This window comes from Etheostoma spectabile, chromosome 14 (assembly GCF_008692095.1).
Source record: "Etheostoma spectabile isolate EspeVRDwgs_2016 chromosome 14, UIUC_Espe_1.0, whole genome shotgun sequence".
NCBI classification, from domain to species: Eukaryota; Metazoa; Chordata; class Actinopteri; order Perciformes; family Percidae; genus Etheostoma; species Etheostoma spectabile.
This window is the reverse complement of record NC_045746.1, coordinates 13,278,539-13,296,549: the sequence shown is the minus strand read 5'-3', so window position 1 is coordinate 13,296,549 and position 18,011 is coordinate 13,278,539. Positions and strand designations below refer to the sequence as shown.

The following is an 18,011-nucleotide window of genomic DNA, read 5'->3' as shown; positions in this document are numbered from 1 at the left end:
TTTCAGCATTCAAAGACGTTTTTAAATTGAATCAAAGCTATTCTGTACACATACATCATTGTCAGAAAACTGTATTTGTGTGCGTGCAATCCACAGTATGATGTTTTTTTGTTTGTTTATTGAGTCCTGCAGACATGTTGTATCTCTTAGTGTCTTGATTTCAAGGGATTATCAAAATCTGCATGATATTGTCTTTCCTCTTTCATGTATGCATAAACAATAAAGTCTACATGCTTTAGTTAATGTCAACATATCATTCAAACAAAAAAACAAAAATAACTTTTTTGTTGTTGTCTTTTTTCATTTTTCAGAGATGGTGAGGAAGAAGAATCCCCCTATCCGGAGTGTAGGAGGTGAAGAGGAGGAGGAAGAAGAGGGCAGGAAGCCGGCAGGAGAAGAGGAAGAGGAGGGAGAGGAGGAGGGGAGAGTGGGAGCAGAGGCCGAACGAATAAACCGACCATCGGAACCCGAATCTTCCGACCGGATCAGAGGAGATGAGAAGCCGGAGGATGAGGAGGAGGAGGAGGAGGAGGAGGAGGGAGAAAGCGAGTGTGTGTCCTCATCTGTCTCTCCCTCATCAGTTGGTGAGCGCTACAGCAATGAGGGGAGAGGGGCGAGGAGAGCAGGAGGGGGGAGAGCCAAACAAGGACAAGCGGCGTTGACAGACAGACCCGAGAGCCAGTCGGAACCTGAGGATGGGGAGAAGGGGGCAGAGGAAGGAGAGAGGAGCAAAAGAGACCGAGGGAAGGCCGATTATCTCACGGCTCCTCTCCTCTCTGCTCCCTTCCTCCCCCCTAGACAGGAAGGAGGGGAGGAGTCCACAACTGACACCCCACCGCTTTCCTCCAGCCCCTCTCCTAAACTCCAGGACTTCAAGTGCAACGTGTGCGGTTACGGTTACTATGGCAACGACCCCGCTGACCTGGTCAAGCACTTTAGGAAGTATCACCTGGGTCTGCACAACCGCACGCGGCAGGATGCTGCCCTCGACACACACATCCTGGCACTCCACAACATGGCTCCACAACACACTCCTCTAGGTAACTCCAGCTCCCTGCTCCATGTGCTTGACTGGTATTGATACTTATATTATAAAGCAGCTGTAAATGGAAAATAACATACAAATGTATGAACTGCTGTTTCATTACATTGTACAGGCACACTAATATTTTGATTTTGTAAAGTTTGTTTTTCAGTATGCAGTTTTCAGTGCACCGGTTTCTTGCAACAATGACTTGTTGATTATTTGACTAAAAGGTTTCCTTCTTCTCAGACGTCAGACATGTCCTTAGATTTTTGTGCCTCTGGCAGTCTGACCACTTTGTTTATCTGTTTCTACAAGTCTGACCCCTCCTTTTTAATTCTGCTCACAGATATACAAGCAGGACAGGGGCAGAGGAACCAAGCCAAAGAGTTGGGGAAAACAAGATCAGATATGCACATTCAACAGCACAGGACAGTTATGATGAATGGCACATATGATGTACAGGTAAGCATGTGCCACAGTTAAGAAATAGAGATGAGTCAATTTTACATACTGTACGCCTAACTTCTTTTCACAAGGTAATGCATTTCATCCACATGCTAAAAATGCATTTGTACCTGTAGAAATTGACCACAAAACTTTGTAAACAAAGAAGCAGTAACAATGCCACCTCCACAATGAGTAACAAGTAAAAACCAAGTTAAAAAAGAAAAGAAAACTCAGACAAAAACATAGAAGCAATGAATAAACTAAAGCCGCACATTGCCTCTTGTGATGTGATAGCATTGAATTAATTGGATGGAAGGTAAAGTGTTCAATGAGTAGAGTGACGGCATAAGTGAAGCTTTGGTTTGTAGCTTCCTGTTACCTCCTCAGTCCAATAAAAAGCCTGCGTTGTTTGAGCCAATGCCCCTTTTCAAAATCCTTTTTACTTACGGTGGCTGCAAACAGCTCCTGTTGTCATTGGAGTAGATGGTCCAGGGAAGCCAAAAGGACATTAAAAAAGTCTAAACAGACAGTACAATTTAATTATTAAATATTGTTCTTATTTGGGGAATTAAAGTGATTCAGTACGTTGATTTTACACTAACATTAACTGGATATAAGTAATGTTTGTGAACAAAGAAACCCGTGAAAATTGCTTTGTTATAAACTTTATTTTTGAAAAGAATTTGCATAAAAAGACGTAGGTTTAGGTTTAGGTTTAGGAAAAAATTCACTATAAGCATCCCTTGTTGTCATAAATCTGCATTTCAAGGCCCATAACTGAACCGAGTAATTTATTGGGGCAAACAATCTGTTTTGTAACATAGGGTGTATGTGATTTGGACAGCGAGGTATTGTTGTGCACATTATATATTTAATACACTGACATATGGATAGACAGACACAGCAAGTGAGAAAAATAGGTCACCTGGCAAACAGGCCGCACACATGTACGTGTGCTAGAGCACATGCACACAGAGACAGGAACACACAGGCACTGCATGCATAATAATAATAATAATAATAATGACAATGTACTTTATTTGTCCCTTTTGGGAAATAATTTTTTAAATTATGTTATTTTTCTTGATTTACACACACATGCAACAAATTCAGAGAGATGTCAGAATGATGGGTCACCGCAGCACAGCGCCTGGAGCAGTTAGGCGTTCAGTGCCTTTCTCAGTGGCACTTTGGCAGTGCCCAGGAGGGCTCACTCCATACCGGCTCTGTCCAGGATTTAAATCTGTTACCCACCGGGTTCACAAGCCAAGTCCCTACAGACTGAGCTACTGCAGCCCCAGTATTTTTAATAATGGCTAATAAATGCATATCCTGTCGTAATCCCTCATATTCAGGGCTCAATTTGTAAATGAAGGTGGGAGCTCCTTTAACCTTCAGGCGCAGTTCATAATTTCTTCAAGATAAATGTTGTTCATATACTTAAAGGTGATTGGATTTTACCTTGTAATTACACTCCATCAAACCACATTAAAAAGTCGTTTGACGTAATATGCACCTGCAGCCTGGATATCAACTGAGCAGACAATCAGAGACATTGAGATGCTTCTCAGTTGCTCTAATGAAGCAGGAAAATTAATTTTAGACTTACTGGACGCTTTTTTGTCCCTCATCAAATTTAATTAATCTCTAATAGTTAGAATAAAGTAGTAATAAAGAGTTGATATTTAAAGTTTTATGACAACTGCAATATGTTCTGTCCATGTCTTGCAATAGAAAGATCAAGCTATTTATTCCATATTGCTTCATGGTTTTTTGTTGTTTGAGAGGTTATCACATCCCTTAAAAGTCTCAAAAGATAATTTCCCAAATATCTGCAATTGACCATAAATACTGAGGTGAGGTGTGCACCTTATTTTCAAGTTTCTAAATTAGGTCTATTAAGAGCCTCAACTTAATACGTATCTTGTACTCTAGGTATATTGTCAATACTTACCAAAAGTTGTAGGTTCTCTAAAAATTGAATTTTATATGCATAAACATTAAGAATTTTAATTGACTTAATTGGATTTTTTCTGGACTACTCAGTTTTCGGGTCAAAGATTAAGACTTTGAGATGAGTGTGCGTGAACAGTAGGGTTTTGTCTGAAAGGTTTAAACAGAATTATCTAATAAACGTGTGTGTGTGTGTGTGTGTGTGTGTGTGTGTGTGTGTGTGTGTGTGTGTGTGTGTGTGTGTGTGTGTGTGTGTGTGTGTGTGTGTGTGTGTGTGTGTGTGTGTGTGTGTGTGTGTGTGTGTGTGTGTGTGTGTGTGTGTGTGTGTGTGTGTGTGTGTGTGTGTGTGTGTGTGTGTGTGTGTGTGTGTGTGTGTGTGTGTGTGTGTGTGTGTGTGTGTGTGTGTGTGTGTGTGTGTAAGAAAATAGTCAAGGACTTTCATTTTGCTTAAACCAGGAGTCTGTAATGGCCGTAAGTCACGTAATGGACACAGAAGCACACATACACACAGTAGTCAAGCACACGCACACACACACACACACACACACACACACACACACACACACACACATTTCAGGAATAGAAAATCCAGTGGGCTTAAGTCATCATTATGAAGAAAAAGTGAAAGTATAAAAAAAAAAAAACGAATGAAAGGGGTCTCTATTCTCTCCATCCCTTACTTGCCTTTTCTCTCTCCCGCCCACGGTTGGAAAATTCCATGTTGTCATTTGCTAAGGCAAGATGCCCTGTCAACCAATGACATTGCGGGAAAAGAGACTCTGGGAGGAGATGGAAAGGGGAGAGAAGGAAAAAGCGAGAAAGATGGAGGAGGAAAGTGGAGAATGAAGAGAAATGCTTTGAAACCACTCGTTATAATTGGCTGTTAGGCAGTGTAATGAAACAGTTGTTGGACACATTTACCTCTTTTTTTTCTCTGTTCTCCATTTGTCTCTCTCATCATTTGTCTTTGTGTTTCCTTCACCTTCTCCTCAGCTCAGCTTTTTTTCTTTGCTCACTCTTTCTTACTCTAATTTTGTTTTTCTTCTCAATTTGCTTTTCATCCATCTCTCACCTCTTTTCTATTCCCCGAGTTGCACACTTTTCCCTCAACGTGTCCCAATTGTCCTCTGCCTCTTTTCTCTCTCTCTTTGCCTCTCCCTCTCATGTTCCCCTTTGTGTCTTTCTGTCCATTCTACATGCTGTAAGGACTTGATTTTTGGCTCTTCTCTAATTGCCTGGGCAGGGTCTTTGGGACATCATGATTGCATGATTGCTTTTGTGAGATCACAGACAGTAATAGTTCTCATTTAGCCTTCTGAATTCATTCTCCTCCACAAAGCTGAAATGTACCATCTGGCATTTGTAGTTATTTCTTTTTATGTTACTTTTCTTGCTCTTTTTGTATCATGTATAATGTTTTGTCTTCATCTTACCACTAAAAAAGACAGTGAGAGGTTTAATGACCACATTTTAATTGCAAAAAAAGGAAACAAAGCAATTTTCACAGTGTTATTCTCCAAAACGTACAAAATGATGACCTGGAGGACAAGAATTAATTAATAGATTTATTATGGGAATACATTCATGTTTTAGAGTTGAAAATACAACAAAATGTATAAAATAATATGATAATTATGACTGAAATCAAAACAAATGCACGCATCAACATTTGCACAGTAAAAGCTAAATGCTCTTATATGAAAATGACAATACATAATACATATTTGCTCACCAGTTGAATACTGTATTTGCCAAGACAGTGAGCATAAATCCACAGATCCGTAAAGATCCATACTGTACAGTAGTAAGTCTAGTAGTAGTAGTAGTAGTAGTAGTAGTAAGTCAGTGTAAGTGTCAGTTGTCTGCTCACCACTAGAGCCAGCAGCACACTATAATCTTCTGCAGCTAAGGGACTAACCTAATAAAATACAGATGAGTGTCAGGTTGCTTTCTCTGTAAAGCAAAATCTTGGCCTAATACAGATACTACAGTAGAGTCTGATGTTATTGGCCAGTTAGTTAGAGTTTGAGCAACCTTGTAATTGTCTACAGTTACATATAGAAAATGATTGATTGCCTTTGTTGTAAGCTTTAAGTACTAAGCTCACAACTTGTTGATAAGAGCAGCTGACGCATGGATTTCCATATTTTTGCAAGCACAACTCTGTGTTTCGAAGGCTCATGCCATATGTAGGCCTACCTTAAGTATCTGCAGCATATGAATTAAAAATGACATTGATGAATTTATTGCAGAGTCATGTTTCATTTACTTCACAAATGATCTTTCAAGTTTAAACGTGTGACTTTATGAAACAGAGTTTGATTTTTAATCCTTTTTGTCTATGTCTTTTCCCCTCTCTTTTCTGCTTGACAACAGGTGATGCTGGGTAGCACGCTAATTGGGATTGGCCGTAAGACCTCTGATTGCCAGGGGAATACAAAGTACTTTCGCTGCAAATTCTGCAACTTCACCTACATGGGCAGTAACTCCCTAGAACTTGAACAACACTTTGTGTCCTCGCATCCTAATAAAGTCAAAACTCCACCATCCACACCCCTGCTGGCAACCAATAGCCTGGCAACGCACGACAACCAGGGGAAGGGGAGGAGTCAAATCCTAGACGGGGCTGAGCGAGTGGCAGTGAGAGCGGAAGACGATTCCTTGGTCGGTTACTCCATCCCAGTCAGGGCGTGTTCAGATTCGTCAAGCTGGACTGGGGAGCTGGGTCGAGATGCGGTGCAGACATATTATTGGTGTAAATTCTGTAGCTGGAGTTGTGAGTGGTCAGGGGGCTCGGGGAAGCTCTTACAGCACTATGAACAAAGACATAGAATGAGCACGGGAGGTACTATGAGCCCCAGCAACTCGAATCCTGGGGGGATGGACAGAGAGAGGGAGAGAGGAGGGAGAAGAGAAGGAGAAGAACGAGGCCACATGACATCCAAAAGCCGCAAAGATCTATCATCCAACCCATCCAGCACCAGCCAAGGTAATGAAATGGGAAGTATGGTTAAATGGGGTGATGAATTGCTTTACATGTTCAGTGTTCAGTTGAAGGTGACTACTTTTATGAAGCACAAGGGTGTCATAGCATTAAATAACATTCTAAATTGTCTACTTCTTCTAGTACTATGATGCTCTTCCTAGACACACTGGCACTGCTCACTTTTACTTATTTGCTGTTAAAAGTTCTACAAAACTGCTTAGTGCTTAAAACTACTTAACCCTTGTTTGGTAAATTTCTGACATGATTTTGATGTTCTTCTTCAAGACCCAAACTGTTTTATTTAACAGACCTTTGCTCTGTTTTCTGTTTCTAGGAGACCCAAACAGCAGTGATTCAGAAGCAGTTGTGACCAGCTATAACTGTCAGTTGTGCGATTTCCGGTACTCAATGGCCCATAGTGCAGATGTGATCGTAGTAGCACCGTTACTACTGCACTACCAGCACAACCACTCCATCCACCGATGTTGCATTCAGCACTGCATGTATTGTCCACAGGGGCTCTGTCAGCCACATAAACACCTGGGGGAGGTGAGATGAATAAAATATTGAACTGTTTATTTGCTTGGTGCATTGTTGTTTGAAGACGAATTGAGCTGTTTTGCAAGCTGAGAAAATAACAAAATAAAATGTAATATATAAGTGTAAAGTTGATTGTTCCAATTTCCGACCTAGTTAAAAATTCCCTTGATTGCCCCAGTCAGCCCACGCACACTCCCCACCCTCCTTTTGTGCCAGCTGCCAAATGGTGCTTTTGCAGCTGTTAAAGAAAAAGAGGATGGTTTACAGGAAAAAATTGGGCTTGGCGTCATTCTGTTAATGATATACATTTACACTGGTAACAGGTGATATCACCTGCATAGACAAAAAACAATCATATCACAACAGAAGAAAACTTCTCTTAACCTATATTCACCTCAAAATGCACGGTTTTGTCAATAATAATGAAAGCATGCTAAGATCCATGCTGTTCCTCACCAAACTTCGTCTGATTCTTCTCAATAGGTGTCTCACCCTTTTGCTTGTCGGAGGCCCACCTGCCCTAAATGCTGTTCCAAGTTTCCTCCGTCCACCAAGCAGCAGGACACCATCGGATCGAAACCTGCTACTGCCACCTCGCCTAGCTTGACCCCTCCTAATCCTAGAGGGGACCCCGGGGGGATTTTGGGATCAACTTTTCGCCCCTATGACCCTGCCCATCCTGTTGTCACACAAGGTATTCAAAGGCATCCCTCATCTGGCATGTTTTGTCAAAACATTGCCAATATTAGTTTAGTTTAGTTTATTAGTTTATAATGTTGTGGTCAGTCCCCCTTAATTAACTGTACAGTAAAAGGAGCAGCTTTAGCCTCTACGGCTAATTTCCAGCTGCAGTCCCTGGCCAGTTGACAATAGGCATCCTAAAATACAGTGGTTAACATATTAAAATGAGTTACATTACATCTATGATGTCAGCAGGCCTTAGTAAAAAGGGTTAAAACATACAAAGAATAAACAAACAAGCACACATAATGACAGTGGCATTAAATCAGTCCATGCAGTAAAGACAATACAAAGGAGATAAGAGAAAGGAGAAAAAGAAAAAAACTCCATCAAAAAAAAAGAAAACGCCACATTGAAAGCACATAAAAGACATAACGGAGGCAGGCAGCAGAGATGGAGCACAGCAACAATGACTGTCACATTGAACACACATCACATCTGACAGATTAATGTGTGCAGTAATAGTTATCAGACAGCCATGTTTTAAGGTGTGTTGTAAAGGTGGAATATGTATGTATAGCTTTGATAGTATTGGGCAATGAATTCCAGTTTTGTAATGCCGTAACAGAAAATGATAATTGGCGAATTGTGCTTTTCCTGAATGGAATTACAAGGTCACCTCATGATGTTTGTTTCTTGCTCCTGATTTTCCTCAGGCGTCACCCACTTGTGTGACCAGTGTGCGTTTGCCACCACCGACATTGACGTGTTGCTCCAGCACTACGAAAGCTGCCACACCCTGATTAACCTAAAGGGGACAGCGCCACATGTCAAGGCCGAGGAAGAGGTTGGGGGAGACAAGGAAGGGGGGAGAGGAGGAGAGAGGGAGTACTCTTGTACAAAGTGTCACTTCATCACGGAAGTAGAAGAAGAGATTTTTAGACACTACAGGTAAGTGCGAGATGGAATTTGAGAACGTTGATTAAATACTATCAATGATTATTACTATTCCACGTGATAGTGTTTTTTTATAATTGATTCTTAGACATGAAAAGGTATTAACAAGCTTTCCTATGTAGACTTCCTATGTATCTTTAAAGGAATATGCCACCGTTTCTTGAAATAGGGCTTATCACGGTCTCCCCTAGCTGTAGATAGGTGGGCCAACAAATTTTTTGTTTCAGTGCATGCGTTGTCTTAGTCCAGTGCAACACCGGCAGCGCCGCCGCTAGCTTAGCTTAGCATAGTGAATGGAATTCCATGTTGCCAGTTAGCATGTTGTGAGTAAAAGTGAGCAAACAAAAAAACAAGAACAAAATAATGACTTTTTGTGGCCTGCGTATGCACAACGAGTACAAATAGCATTGCAGATTAAGACTAGACTATTTCCTAGGCAGATATTGATTTGGGACTATATTGGGTGGAAGCACAGCTAGATGCTATGACTAAATGTTCTGATGATTTTGAGTATAGTTAGTCAGGAAGATGATAAAGTGTTGCTTGGGATCTTCATTTCCAGCAGCAACCCATTTATAAAACAATTTAGATCATTAAGACAGGTAGGTAGGTAGATGCACATTACCTGGAAGTGACTCTCACAGCTTTGTCGTGTTTCAGTATCACATACCTGGGTATCACCATTACTGTGATAAACTTTACTTAAAGAGACGGCACTTGTAAGTTTCTGTCTGCAGTTTTTCAGTCTCCTGAGCTCATCACTCATTTTCCCCATTTCAGTCTGTGATTTATGACATTGCCTTTTAGGGCGATAATCATGTACCTTTCAGATACTGGCAGTTTGAAACTGATTGGGAGATGAAAATGTGCTCCTGCACTACAAAGTCAGGAACAGATCCCCTTACCTACTGAGTTATCAATGACTGATTCTAATCTTGGAATCAACTCTGAGACATGAAACTGTGATAATCTGGTTTTCCTTCTTTGGAAAGTGGCCTTTCCATCACTACCTTTTTAAACTAATGCTGTCCTGTGAAACTGCTCTACTTCAAGTACACTCATATGTTGTCATATTTTGAAACTACTACAAGTACAAGGCCTATAAAAGAGTCAAATTGATGCAGAACCAGAGATTTATTTTTTATATAGAGTTTTCAAAACCTGCTGCCTTCATTACGGCCGATGCAACTTGCCTGGCTACATTTCAGTCAAAGATTAGGGTGTGTTATACTAGTAGCGGCAAATGTAGCCTTGGGCCACAAGCCTCACAAAGGGATGAGGAGTGGGCTACGGAGGCCAGATTATTTTTTTTGTTTTCAAATTTGTAGTTTTCAGTTTCCTCTAACTGATGCAATTTGATTTCACAAAGCTCCCTCTGGAGCCACAAAATGCTTTTTACAACTTGTTTCACGTTTGCAGTATTACTCCCCGAGACTTGTAAACAGACTTTGATCCGTAAAATCTGTGGATATCCTATATTTATGACTTGTACTACTAGTATTTTTACTGACTATCCATCCTGGAGCAGCTTTCTCCAAAGAGGATCAGCCTGTCAATATACTACTAAAGACTTACAGATTGGTTGTCAGTTCAATTTTTCTTTTATGAAAGTTCTTTGTTCTCATATGATGCTAAACTGAAATGTTGTTTTTTGTCTGTATGTGTTTGACTGCTAAATAAGCAGTAAGCTCAGTTTCACATACATTTTACAAGCCAATTTCTGCCCCTTTTTTGCCTTCACACACAGAGACACGCACATACACATGTTTACTGTTTTTTTAGTGACAGAGCCAGCAAATGACAGCGAAAGCTATAAGTTAGGGTGGGAAAATAAGTGGGGTGGTGTGGAAAAATTGAGGCTGAAAACAAACTACGACACTGAGAGAGAACTGAGAATTGTGTGAAATCTTTGTGTCTGTTTAAGTATTGATCTAGATTGCAGTTTTGGATTGTTTCGTGATATATGTTCACAAAGCATGCTATAAAAGTAACTTTCTTGTTTTCTTGCGCATGTACGCACACACACATATACACACACACACACACACACAAACACACACACACACACACACACACACACACAACACACACACACACCACACACACACAACACACACACACACAACACACACACACATGACAGAGCCAACATAGCAGGATTTCTGCTACAAACAATGAAAGATTTATTTCAGGGTGAGAGCAGAGAGAAGATGAAGACAGAAGAGATGGAGTATACAGACAGAAAGGACAGTAAAAAGTAAAAAGAGAAAGACGAGTCTGTAGAAACAAGAAGAATAAAAGACAAAGAAACAGGGAGAAAGTGAGAGAAAGACAGACAGAAGAGGGAGAGAGGGTGACTGAGCGAGAAGGGGAATGAGAGAGTGTGGAGGGGATTCAACAGTCCACACACGTCCTTAACTAAATCTAATCCCTGAATCTCAGAGCTCAAATCAAATATAACTGAAGTAAAGCCAGACATTTGTACACCACATCAACCATTTTTTTTTTTTTGGGGGGGGGAGGGGGGGAGTTACTGGCTGAAACAAACTAATCAATCTCCTCTACAACTTCTACACCGTAACACTCTCACTGAGATTATGACATTCGGCACAGGCACACCAGCAACAACTTTTTAGTATTTGTTATTATGTGAAAGGTTGTTGGACTTCAAAGTAAGATGCAAAATGTGTGGTTTCAAACACAAATATAAGATGTTATTATACTTTCTAAATATATAAAGCTTACTCTCAAACATACTGCCATGCTCTGGTAGTTTAATTATTGACACTTGGTGTGTGTGTGTTTGTGTATTTGCTATATGCAGGTGTGTATTGACCTCACAGGATGTAGGGGTTGTAACCCTAAACATAGATTTCTTATTTGAAACACTTTGTTGCTGTAGACCACACAAATAGAGACACAAATGTGTGTGATCCACAGGCTCTTTGCTCACATATCAAATGCATTTAGGTTGGCTGTCTTGGGACCAGTCACAGATTAAAAGTCTCTTGTAACTATGAGGGTGCAAACCAAATGTAAAGCTTCATATTTAACTATATTAAGTCAAATGTGTGCTTTTGATAGACCTCACAGTCCACTGCGGCAAAAAAACCCTCGTACCAGACATAGACGTTAGTGTTACATTACAAATTCTTGACTTCACATATTGCCAGGAGAGATATAAATGAGGACTTTTTTGCTTTCCCCGGTTCATTGTTACACATTTCTTATCTAGGGGATATAACATAACTTTCTTGGACAATTCTTGTCTTGTGGATTATTTACTTTATCAACAGATCTTTTAAAATGCTTTCTCCATATTTCTCCACATCGCTTTACAAATGAATACCTCCAAGGCCGAAATTCACTTTACTTTAATACTAAATCTAATGTCCCCTTTCTTGTCATAGGAAAAATGTAATTCACTGTATGTGAGACAGATGTAGCTGTTGACAGTGTTCAGGGTGAACATAGATTGGATCAGGACATGTGTAGAATGAATGATATAAACTTCATTTATCGTGTGTGTGCGTGCGAGCGTGCGTGCGAGCATGCGTGCATGCGCGAGCGTGTGCGTGGTGATGACAAACAGAGACGCCACTGTGTCTGTTCAGCATCTGGAGACCTTTAAGTCCACTTGGTACAAGGTGTACTTTACTCACACACATTTTCACAAATACCTAGACTACTTTGATCTGATCAAGATGCTGTTTAAAATACTAACTTGAATCTGTCGTTACCCAGGGAGTTTAGCTTATTTAATAAAGGGCAATAAGAGACAGACAGATAGTATACAGATAAAGAGTGAGGGAGTCAGAGGAGAGGCACATCTCTGCACTGCATTTATTTTAAATCTATACATTTCGTTTGTTTATAACTTACATATCATTACCATTTCACTTCAATCATGTAAACAACACATCAGATAAATGGCTTACAAATAAGAAAGGTAGTGTATATGTTCTATGTACGGTATGTATACCATAAAGTTTTGTTTTAGTTTTTTCCTGCATGTAAGAATTGTTATGACAGGTCCCCAAGAACAATCCACATGCATGAGAGAGGCTAGAATAGAAAAATGACAATTGGATAGTCCTTAGATGTTTGCAATGAAATCCTTCGCATAATATTATTCCACCGACTGTTATTAAAAAAACTCGCATTGAAGTGTGGCAGTAATGAGAAGTCACCAGTGAGAAAACTCAAGTGAAAACAACAGCAGTGTCGAGCGAATTGCTGCTTTAGGGCAAGATGCGAGTGAAAGTTACACACCTGACTTATTTGCCGAATAATGGTACAAATCAGTTCCTACTTCTCATGCATGCCAGGTCTTTTCTGAAATAATTCAGATAGAAAAGTATGAATTGTTATTCTGTTATTTGTTTTCAAGAGAAAGAGTTTGTTTAAAGTTCACAGCAGAACCTATCAATACAACAGTCAACATACGATTTTTACCTCATTTCAGAAAAAATATAGTTGCTTGTTCTATTAAACTAGTATTTACATATTCATTTAGGTATGTTTTGACAGCTACTAGTTAATTGCAAAAAGGAGTCCATGTTCTTGGTATAGATGACCGATTGATTTTGACTTTTCCAAGCCAGGAAATTCTGATATTTCTGTCTCTGTTGTATCGTTTACATTGCTGGTCAGTCTGGGCCTTTCCAACATTGTCATTCAGATTTATTGACATTCCTCACAGTCCTAAATCATTGTTATTTAGTGGAACACTGAGTTACTTTTTGGCCATGGGTTCGGCTAAACTCTACATGAGTGGTTGGAGGAAATCAGGCACAAATGCACATTAAATGCAATGTAGTGGATTCAGGGAGTAGATTTACATCTAAATGAGGTCAATGACACACTTTTGAATATCTGTCATATGCAGCCCAGTAAAAACTGATAGACATGAATCCGTTTTACATTTTAAATTGATGGAGACGATTTAAGTAAAATTCTTTTGTTCTGTCTCATTGGTGTTACTGTTCTGACTTTAGAGTGACTCTCTGTCACATTGAAGATCACCTTCATGACTAAATTAAATTTTCAAGACCAGCCTAAACTGATTCAAAAGGAAGTTTTTATTCATTCAAATTTGTATTTGTGGATAATTCAGTCCTTGCTTTTTTTTCTCTCTCTGCAGGCGTGTCCACGCGTGTTGCCGTTGTCGACGCTGCGACTTCACAGCTCCTGATTCGTCAGCCCTCCTCGACCATTTTAACTCGGCCCACTGTCATGACTCCTCTCCCTCATTAAGCTCACTGACAACAACCTCCTTACCCACCTCACTGACGCCTTCGTTAACACTCTCAGCCAATGGCTGCTCAGCTCCCTCTACCTTAGCCATTAAAGAAGAAAGCAAAGGGGATCTTCGCCTCCTCTACTCCCTTGCACCGCCTGAGGGACTGTTGGCAGAAGGAGGCAGAGAAGAGGCAGGAGGGGTAGTAAAAAGTGAGGGGGGTGAGGAGAAAGAAAGAGAGCGGGAAAAAGGCTGGGTTCCTGGGGAGACAAGAGGACTAGGGGAAAGAGGAGGTGAGCAGGCCCACGGTTTGCTCTGGGTGCCCAAGGAGCGAATGGGACCTGAACAAGGAGTAGAAAGAGGAGGAGGAGGTGGAAGCCCCTCTCTTTTCTCCTCCCCACTCTCATTGTCGTTTGTTTCAGCCAATCCTGAGGCCTTGCAGCAGAAAAGACGCGTAGCTTCGCCTAGCATGGTTTACCTGGGAGACACCAAGTCGTTTTTGGGAGATACCAAGCTGTATGGTGGAGGAAGGCCAGGAGGAGCCTGTGCAGGTGGAGTTGGTGGTGGAGGGGAGAAAATGAGCCAGATGCCACAGCAGTACACAGGAGGAGGAGGAGGTGGAGGGAGTGGCGCTGGAGGAGGGCAGGAGAAAGGAGGAGCTGCTAAAGAGGAGTCACAATCCCTTCTACGGGTAAGGTGGAACATGTGCACACCCTCCTATTTCTCTCATTATTAATATCCCTCTGTTTTTTTTGCTCTCATCTTCGTCCTTTGTCTAATTTACACCCTGATTTTAGCTTTTAGCTCTGACTCTCTGGGTGAAGGCCTTTGTAGCTCAATTTCTATAGCCAGAATCTACCTGCTTAGAGCATTAGTTGTTAAAGTGCTTTCTTTTAATACACATTTGTCTTCATTTCTTTTGGCTTATATATGAAGATTAGACGTAATGCACAGATCAGCTACAATGAGATCTTATGCAGATTGACCTTGGCTAGCAAAGTGTGTACGAGCGTCACCATGTGAGTGTTCATGTCCATGTGCGTATGATTCCATGACATAATTTCCTTTCCCATAAGTTGTGTTCATCTTTTTTTAAATTAGATTTTAACTCACAACAGTGAGAAACGTGGCTGTTGCTACAGCAACGGGGAGGCAAACTGAAAGTTCCCATGGTTACCACCTGTCAGTCAGTTCCCTCATCCTACTTTGCAGCCCACAATGCTTTTCACTTCACAGTGATGTCATGGACTGGTAGGAACAGAATGTGGTTTGCCAGCACCGCAGAGCTTATTGACTATGATCACATTAGATCAGAATAGACTGAACTGTGTGTGTGTGTGTGTGTGTGTGTGTGTGTGTGTGTGTGTGTGTGTGTGTGTTGTTTTGTGGTGTGTGTGTGTGTGTTGTTGTCTCTTTGGGGGGGTAGGACTATTAAGAGTAGTACTGAGTGTGAGAGTGGTGTATGTTGTCATCAGTGTATTGTATGATTTAGTGTATAGCCTTTGTACAAGTTGTGGGTTGGTCTATTGCATGTGCGTGTGTGTGTGTGGTGTTGGCAGTAACTTGGCAGACTGGGCTGGGTGGGGCAGCAAGAGGTTTACTCATTATCGTGGGTGTGGCTGTGTGTGTCTAAGAGAGAGTGAGAGAGAGTGGGACAGAGAGAGACTGAATGCGTGTGAGAGAAAGGGAGGAAAATTGAGATGAAGATAGGGAGAGTCAGATGGAAATAAAAGGGTGTAGCAAAAAAAGTTAACCCCTTAACATGCTCTTCATTATAACATCATAACTCTTCATTGAAGCTTTGGGACGTTTACCCTGAAGAAAATATATATATATCTCAAATTGGCTGCACTATTCAATGAAAATACATTTTCCTGAAATTCAGATGGAAATATGTGCTATTTTTGAAAGCTTTGGGATCATTTATAATTTGGAAGCACATCATAAGATTGTTATCAGTAGGTCAGTAATTTCCATGTCCGCTAGGGTTGACTACACATGTGAAGATATCCTACGGTATCTACCCTACAAAGACACATAATGCAGTATAAAACCACATTCGCTGTCCATGACTTTTTTGGAGTATTTCAGACCCTTCAGGCCTTATTGCGTTCAGTTAGAGCAACAAATAGAAGTAGCCTTGCACATGCGTGAAGGTGAGAAGAAGATAGAGGGAGAGAAGTGACAAACAATTTATTAGAAAAGAAGCTGAACATGACTTTAATAGCTTCATAATAAATGGTCTTTGCTACTATCTTTCTCCCTCTCCATAATCTCACTTCACAATATTTATTCTCAGTTTCCATGGCATGCACTGACACGTCTAACACGCGAATATACCACACACACCCAAGGCTGAGGTTGACTCATCACTGGGCAGGGTAAGGGAGGGGCACTGATGCAAAGTATCATCTGAAATAGCTTACGCACACACACACACACACACACACACACACACACACACACACACACCACCAAACACACATATTGGCACTTAAGGGCGACACGCACACTTTTAGTTCAATTTAAATGCAGCCTTTGACGCAAGAGGGCAGAGTCTGAATTATAAAAGGTGAACCCGCCCAAAATACAGATTGACTCTTTGTAAATCGCCATTGAAAAGTAGTGAGGGAGAATGATGAAGGGAGGGCTAAATAAAGAGCAAGGTGAAGGATGCAAGGAGTAGGTGGGCGGGACGAGACGAAGGATAAAAAGAAACAGAAACAGAAATAAATGGCCAAGTCATATTTCATCTAAACCTGTGTGTGTTTTGTGTGTGTGTGTGTGTGTGTGTGTGTGTGTGTGTGTGTGTGTGTGTGCGCGCGGTTTTGCAGTTTTGTCTCCCACATTCTCACTTGTTCTATTCTCCCCTGCATCGATCTGTCTCTCCCCTGTTTATTTACATTCTTTTTCTTTACTCTTCCGACTCTTTCTCTTCTTTTCTTCAAAGGACAACTCACCTGATACACAGAAATCAATACACACCTCATACACGCAAAAGGTTTTTACACACACACACACACACACACACACACACACACACAGTATCTACGTTCTTAGTATTCTGGTATGGAAGGCTTTTTGCTTTGTATTGAGGAGAGGATATTTCTTTTGAAAGGCCTGATCTATAATTGCTGCACACTGTTACCTTGTTAAGACATTGCCCCACTATAGGCTTTGTTTTCATACTGATTTATTACATTAAAGTCAGTCTGCAGTCTAAAATCTTGTTTTCTGACATTTTGACTGACTGTATGAGGCAAGGATGGAAAGCGTATGAGGTTTAGAGATTCAATTAAAGTAAAAGCTTGGTTAACGTTTTAGTTTATAAATGGAATGAAACCGACTTTGAGTAATGGTGGTTTTTCGAGTTAACTTGGGCTGAGAATGGTCCGTCTCTGAGCCAAACATGTAAACGCTTGTGAAGATACACAAACATACGTGAATCGACCCAAAACTTAGATCATCTAATAAATTCCAGATTGGGTTTTCAAAGGGAATTCCACCTCAAGGACAGCAGAGAAGAGTAGATAAATGGACACACGAAGGGAGAGGAAGGACATGTGGATGTGACCTTACAAACACAGTATAATTGTGTTCATCTTATGTGGTCATAATGCTATGCTGAAATGTGAACCTTTGGGGTTTTAAAAGTCCCATGCATGACATTCAATTCCATTTGAGTGGAGAGACAGACCGAGATAATATAGAGACGAATTGAGAGAGATAAATGGGAATGTGTGCTCTCAGCAGATCAGAGAAGAGTTTCATTAAAGTTTCTCTCGTTTACATTTCTGCCCGACGGAGCTAATTATGTTTAAAAGACACACAACACACACAGATACACACAGCTGTATTTCCATAAAGTTCTCATTACTTTTGCGTTCTATTTCCCTTCTTCCCTCTTTCTATGCATAAATTCATGCATGTCGGTGTACATGTGCGTCTACCCGGCTTTGTGTGCTTTCCACTGCTTGTGTACTTAATTATGTGAGATGTGTCTGCATATGCATGCCCTCTGAGTGTGTTTTTGTGACTGATTGTGTGTGTTTGTCTCTTTTGTAAGGAAATGAAAGCATAAATTGAACTTATTTTCCGTGCTGATAATTTAACATCACTTTATATCCGCTACAGGAAATTATGGAGCTTATGCTCAATTGTGTGTGTATGTGTGTGTGTGT

General features: G+C 40.7%; 1 protein-coding gene across 4 annotated transcripts in view; it reads left to right on the top strand.

Moving 5' to 3' along the window:
• The window catches only part of trps1 (trichorhinophalangeal syndrome I), a 154,864-nt gene that overhangs the window by 55,242 nt on the left and 81,611 nt on the right, over positions 1-18,011 (top strand). For all 4 annotated transcript variants that reach the window (XM_032535053.1, XM_032535050.1, XM_032535051.1 and 1 more), the window contains exons 3-9: positions 312-1,040; positions 1,374-1,489; positions 5,804-6,416; positions 6,748-6,962; positions 7,437-7,647; positions 8,351-8,585; positions 13,735-14,521. In XM_032535053.1, the coding sequence (XP_032390944.1) occupies positions 312-1,040; positions 1,374-1,489; positions 5,804-6,416; positions 6,748-6,962; positions 7,437-7,647; positions 8,351-8,585; positions 13,735-14,521 (2,906 nt within the window). The remainder of the gene's footprint in view (positions 1-311; positions 1,041-1,373; positions 1,490-5,803; positions 6,417-6,747; positions 6,963-7,436; positions 7,648-8,350; positions 8,586-13,734; positions 14,522-18,011) is intronic.